Genomic DNA, 7,319 nt, shown 5'->3' on the forward strand with positions numbered 1-7,319 from the left:
CATGTTTTGTCCATCTCGCCCAGCCTTCATTTTTGTCTGCAGCCTAGCTGTCATTAGCCTCGTAACCTCCCTCTTCCGGAAACCATTTCATTTACGGAAGTTGGTCGTTTACTAGGCTAAGGGTCGATCCATACCGTTATAAGGAGCCTAACTAAGTTCGGTTCGGCCCTAGGCGAACCCAAATATGGTTTGCATCCCCCGGTTCGGGGGGGCGTCAACCTACTAAATTCGGCTCTACGGTGCTGACGAAATGTTGTGACCTCCCGACTTCATTTCGGTACTCAGCGGTGTCTGCTCATTCATTCAGCCCGGCTTCACGTTCATATTCTCGGCTGTGAATCCAAGGAAACAGCGGTCGTTGGGAGGGAGACACGCCGACTTCCAAATGCTTGTGTGGCCGTCTTTTGGGCATCGCAGAGCGGACACAAGTCAGCCTGGCTCTGGCTGGAGACGAAGAGTGGTGGACTGGGAGGCGCGCGCGCGACACACACACACACACACACACACACACACACACACACACACACACGCGCCTTTGCTGCGTGTATCGCTGCTAACGCGTCGCCGACCGTTTTAAAGAGAAAAGAAGAGCTTAAACACAACTTTGCTAATTGCTAGTGTTCCGTGTTGATATGTTTTCCTTTTCCACGACGAGTTGTGACTGCGTGATGACATGCATGCAGCAAGGGAGGCGGCACGTCTATAATGTGAGCTTGTAGATTAAATGTTTTTGACAGAGCTCGAGCCGAGCGTTTGTGAGTGTGAGTGAGAGAGAAAAGACCCGCTGGTGCAGCTGCCTGCTGGAGCTGCTACTCACTGGACCTCCAGTCATTCAGTGTGCAGCGCGAGGGAAGGCAAATATGTATCCGCCATGCAATGCTCATTCATCGGCCACAAACGTCGTCATGCCACGGACCTCCAATATTTACAAGCGACTTGGGCACTAACCGTTAAGAAAGTATGGATGAAATCACCCCCGAACCTAAATAATTTCGGGTCGGGGCGTCCTCCCGAACCGAAATTAGTCGGCTCCTTATAACGGTATGAAACGACCCTTAGCTGTCATTGTTCCATCCATGGATGTTCATATGTTTTATCTCCTTTAATGTGTCATTGTGTCTGACACACTGCAACTCTGTTAAATCACTTACCGGTAGTTACTTTATGTGCACTTGTGCAGCAGTGCTTATGTTTCCATAACATTACCATCTGGTTTCAGCCCTCTGCACTCCGACCAAAATGACAAGAATCATTCACCAGTAGGCTATCCTTCAGCTCATTAGACCAGGCTGACCATAGACTGTAAAAGGCTGACACATAGGTGAGTCCACTCAACTGTGCAACTAGAGAGAGAAACCTTCAGACTCCTAAAGAAAAGCAACAAGCCGGTGGAAGTGGTAACAAGAGAGATGGAAGGAGAAAGAGATGAAGTGGAGGATGTGAAGGGTTAACAACTCCAGTACAAGGAGGAGTTTAACTGTGAAACTGAGGCAGCGCACACAACAAGCTCTGGGCTACAAAACATTCATTCAACACGACTTTTAGGAACAGAGTGTAAAGGTGAGTAGCCTATACAGCAGTGGGCTTAATATTCAGTAACTGAGAATTAAGTTGTAACTGTAGCTGACTAGCCATGGACTTCCAACCTTATTATAATAATCCCTGAAATTCAGGTCTGTTTTTGTTTGTAGGGTTTCCAGGAAGTACAGTATCCCAGTAGACCTATATCATTAGCAACATTATATTGTATTTATTTATTTATGTATTTATTTGCTCTTTGCCCAATCGGATTTGATACTATTGAGCTGTGAGAGATGTTATTCATTATTATTATTATTTTTTTCCAGTGTGTAGACATGGCCTCTGCCAGCATTCTCCTGTCTGAAGAGCAGTTCCTGTGTTCTATCTGTCTGGATGTGTTCACTGATCCTGTCAGCACTCCATGTGGACACAACTACTGCAAAACCTGCATCACACATTACTGGGACACCAGTGATGTGTGTCAGTGTCCACTGTGTCAAACAAAATTCTGTAGGAGACCAGACGTCCTTGTCAATACTTTCATTTCTGAGATGGCTGATCAGTTCAGGAAATCCAAGCAGCTAAACAAAACCTCCAGCACAAACCAAGAACCTGCTGAACCAGATGAAGTCTCCTGTGACGTCTGTACTGAGACCAAGCTCAAAGCCTTGAAGTCCTGTCTGGTGTGTCTAGTCTCCTATTGTGAGACTCACCTAGAGCTTCATCTGAGAGTCGCAGCTTTGAAACGACACAAACTAATCGACCCTGTAAAGAACCTGGAATACTTTATTTGTAAGAAACATGACAAACCTCTGGAGCTGTTCTGTAAGACTGACCACAAGTGTGTTTGTCAAATCTGCATTAAGTCAGACCACAAGTTACATCAGATTATATCTCTGAAAGAGGCATATGAAGGGAAGAAGGCTGAGCTGGGAAAGACGGAGGCTGATGTCAAGCAGATGATCCAGGAGAGACAAGAGAAGATTCAAGAAGTCAAACACTCAGTAGAAATCAACAAAAAGGATGCAGACAGAGAGATAGCAAACAGTGTGCAGGTCTGCACTGCACTGATCAGCTGTATTCAGAGAAGCCAGGCTGAGCTCATTGATGTGATTGAAGAGAAGAAGAAAACAACAGAGAAACAGGCTGAAGGCTTCATTAAAGATCTGCAACAAGAAATCACTGAGTTAAAGAAGAGAAGCTCTGGGCTGAAGCAGCTCTCACACACTGAAGACCACCTCCACTTCCTCCAGAACATCCCATCCATCAACACCTCTCCACCCACCAAGGTCAATATCCATCAGTTTTCATTTGAAGGGACTGTGAAGACAGCTCTGAAGACACTCGGTCAAGAGATGGAGAAGAAGCTATGTGATGCTGAGTTGAGAATGGTCCAGCAATATGCAGTGGATGTGACTCTGGACCCTGATACAGCACATCCCAATCTCATCCTGTCTGAGGATGGAAAACAAGTGAGGCATGGATACATGGTGACGATCAACACGAGATTCTCTGAATGTACACGTGTCTTAGGAAAGCAAAGCTTCTCCTCAGGAAAGTTTTACTATGAGGTTCAGGTTAAAGGGAAGACTAGTTGGGGTGTAGGAGTGGCCAGAGAGTCCATCAACATGAAACGACCAAGCACACAGAGTCCCGACAACGGTTACTGGTCTATAGGGTTGATGAATGGAAATGAGTACAGGGCTCTTACTTGTTTCTTACCTCACTTCATCCTCCCTGTAAGAGAGAAGGTCCAGAAAGTGGGGGTGTTTGTGGATTATGAGGAGGGTCTGGTCTCCTTTTATGATGTGGAGACCAGAGTTCATCTCCACTCTTTCACTGGCTGCACCTTCAATAACAAACTCTATCCAATCCTTAATCCAAATCTCAACGATGAAGGTAAAGATGATGCACCTCTCATCATCTCTCCTGTCAGTAACACAGACTAATTTAATCCTCAGTCAGTTTTCAAGGTTAATTGATTGATTACTTACTAATTAGCAGAATACTTCATTAGCAGTTTGCAGAAACAAAGAACAGGAAAGTACAGATTAACTTTCAATTCAACTGTCATTTCAAATCAAGGCATTTAAATCATTCCTAACAGATGCATTCTATTGAAAAATAAGAAACAACAGTACATGAATAACGGACAGACTAATATGGCAAATGAGTTCTCCAGTGAAACATGTGTTTTGATTAACCACTTAAACCTTACTTTACACTAAAGCTATTTAAAAATACAAAGTCCAAAATACTGTAGATATGCTATAAAAGAAAAAGGAAAGATAGGGTTCAAGAGGTCTGTAATACTGATAAAATCTAGTCTACTTTAATTTTTTGCTATAATGACTTGTTTATTTTGTCATTGAAGTTTATGTTGATCTCAACATTTTATTTCATTAATGTGCAGGAATAACTATGTAATACTCAGATTGTTGTTTTTAACATGTCTACTTTAGAAGAGTTAATTGAAAATAGGAACGCAATGATTCTGATTTTAATGACAGCACCATGTTATCAATAATAGAAGATGAAAATAATATGATTCTTGACTAGAAATCTCTTGTTGTTAGTTCTATGTATAAATGCCTGTGATCTGATTGAATTAAAAAATAAATCAACTTAAATGAATGAAAACACTTCACTTTTTTTTGCGTTCTCGGTTGCAGTATGTAAATGAATAACTTTATCTTCTTCTAAACATGTAGCTTGAAGCAGTGGTTCCCAAACCTTTTAGCCCGAGAGAGAGAGAAATTTGAAATTTGACCTTAAATGTAATCTAATTTGAAGATCGCTTTTTCTTAGATATTTGACAATTTGACCGATATTTCACAATTTTATAGTAGGCTATAGTTTGTTGATTAGTTTTTATGTTTATGGTATAACATTTTATTTTATTTAAAAAAGTTCATAACTATCCGTAAATTGCCAATTTATAAATGTTGATACCCTGTATTAGGCCTACACAACATACAGTGTTATATATTATAACATTTCCATAGGGACATTTCCCCAACATCATCGAATGCTATCAGTAATATCTCAAAATACACAGCATAAATATGATGATTGATGCTTTTTGTTGTTTGTTGAGAACCACGTACACTACACTGTACAGTGGTGCCTTATGTGTCATAATAATAGGCCTATTTTGTATTATTTTGTAATATTATGTAGTGTATCTACATAATATTACAAAATAATACAAAATAGGCCTACTATTATTATGACACATAAGGCATAATAGGCCTGCCAATAAGAATATGCCATGAATAATTTGTTGTTGTCCAACTCTGTGCCGTTTAAAAAGCTCTGTATTTACCTTTTTCAACCAGCAGGTGTCGTGACAACATCATGAGACCAAAATACTTGACTCGTGTAGTTCCCAGAAGTTGATTTGAGAGCAGAGACAAGATTATAACTGTCATTACAACTATAACTCTATGAGACAGAACCCCCCCCCCCCCCCTCACATGTGTTCACATCAATGTGATCATTAGTTACATCAATATGATAATAATAATAATTATGATAATAGTAATACTAATATACGGGTAATAATAATAGGCCAATAATAATAATAGGCTAATAATAATAATACCAGCTAATGTCCCTGCCTTAATGACAATTATTTTTAGCCTGCTTTACATAATGTTCTTTATGCTAGTTAATATAGAAATCATTTGTTTTTGCGAATGAAATAAATGATGTCCACCTCCCCCTGAAACAAATGCTGTGAGAAGTGCATACATATGCCTGAAAAACATTTTGTGCGCACACAGGGCCCCTTGGTGCTTCAGTGCCCAGGGCCGTCTGAGGTGTTAATCCAGCCCTGGAGACAACCTAAAATATATATGGAGGACTATAATGTCAACATGCCACTTCTAGATGACCCTATCACAATTGCAGAAGCCTAACATGTGATTGACCACCAGCTAAAGGCTGGAAAATGAGCAGGACCTGATGGTGTGAGCCCAGGTGTGTTCAAACTTCTGCCAGGGGAATGGGTGACGTTTCTATGTACACTCATGAACTCCATATTTCTAACTGGTTATTCGATGAGCTGGGCCCCTGCTAGATTGATCATGTTATTCAAGAAAGGTAACCGACTTGATCGTGACAATTATCGGGGCATAAGTGTGATCAATAGTGCAGCCAAAGTGTATGACTATGTGCTCAATAACAGACTGATGTCCTGGTATAAGCCATTCCGAGAGCAGGCAGCGAGGCAGGAGCTCAACCTAAAAGAAGCTGCATAGAACACATTGTGGCACTTAGGCTTATCATTGGACATTGTGTCAGAAAGAAGCTGCAACTGTATGTTGCCTTTATAGACTTTTCCAAAGCCTATGACAGGCTCCCAAGAGGAAAACTGTTCAAAGTCTTAAAGAGCCTGGGTTGTGGAGTTACTATGATGTTGGCCTTGATGTCAATGTACAGTGTGACAACGAGTATCCTGGGCTCCACTACAATAACAGCATCCATCGGAGTGAGGCAAGGATCCCCTACATCCTGCTTCCTGTTTGTGATGTTTGTCGACATGCTCATCAGAAAGATTAAACAACAGTGTGAGGACGATGGATTCCTAAAATGGCTCCACGTTTTAATGCTGATGGATGACACTGTTATCCTGGCAACATCAAAAGAAAGGTTGACTGAAAAACTGAAACATCTGGAGGAATATTGTGATGAATATGGCATGCTTGTTAATGAGAGTAAAACAAAGTTCATGGCTATATTGGGATCTGATGAAGACAGGCAACCTATTCAGCTTGCTTCGTTTACAGTGAGGCACTGTGACAGTTATACATATCTTGGAGCCATCTTCACAGCTGATGGAAATGCCAGAAACTCACTTGCCCTACATGTAAAAGAGAACACAAAGCACTTAAACAAACTGATAATCTTCCTGTCTACAAACTATGATGCCCCATTTTCTGTAAAACGTAAGGTTTTTGAGGCTGCCTTTTCATCAGCTATTTTGTATGGGTGTGAGGCTTGGTTACAAGTTCCCTTAAAGTCTGTTGAAACTCTCTACATGACTGGAGTGAAATCCCTACTTGGGGTGAGGGTTACTACTGTAGCGTCCGAGACGGCGGTGTATTATTATGTGTAAGCTTAATGATCTCTTTATTTAGACAAGATGACCAGGAGGTAACTCTTTGGAACGCCAACTCGGCTAAACCATTTATTATATATCTGCACACATTAGTGATGTGTCGTTCATGAGTGATTCGTTCAGCGGCGGGAACATAGGGGGCGCGTGAGTGCTTGAGCGTACTGTTATGAGAGCCCATTGATTTTTCGCCGACAATTCCCAGCACTCAGTCGTTCGCCCCAAACTGGCCAAACTGCATTCCTGGCACTCGGCCGATATCACACGTCGGCTTTGTCCCTTTCGAGGGCGTCACCCAGCGTCATAGCCCGCCTCCACATCCTGGCTGTATGTCTACTCTGTGTGATGTAGCCATGTAGCTCTACAGTATTCTACCCCCACCTCCAAAATAATTAAAAAAAAATCTCAACTGAACTGTTCTTATGCCTCATTCACATAGGGAGCAGCAAAGCTAAAGTTTTGCTTGCTTGGTCAATGTTATCTCAATGGAAACCAGCTTTAAAGATACAGGAGATACACAGAACAAAGCTTTGAAAGCTTTAAAGCTGGTTTCCATTGAGATAACATTGACCAAGCAAGCTAAACTTTAGCTTTGCTGCTCCCTATGTGAATGAGGCATTATAGTATTTTATCATGCCAGTAAAGCTCCTTTGAATTACATATAATTGATGTAGCCTAA

General features: G+C 41.5%; 1 protein-coding gene across 1 annotated transcript; it reads left to right on the plus strand.

Moving 5' to 3' along the window:
* Positions 1-1,856: 1,856 nt before the first annotated feature.
* Positions 1,857-3,470, plus strand: LOC308300704 (E3 ubiquitin-protein ligase TRIM39-like; the record flags this gene model as incomplete). Its single annotated transcript, XM_080744590.1, has 1 exon — positions 1,857-3,470. One exon carries the CDS (start codon positions 1,857-1,859, stop codon positions 3,468-3,470), a length of 1,614 nt encoding a protein of 537 aa, XP_080600716.1.
* Positions 3,471-7,319: the final 3,849 nt, after the last annotated feature.

This window comes from Nannobrachium achirus (assembly GCF_963921795.1).
Source record: "Nannobrachium achirus genome assembly, chromosome: 16".
NCBI lineage: Eukaryota > Metazoa > Chordata > Actinopteri > Myctophiformes > Myctophidae > Nannobrachium > Nannobrachium achirus.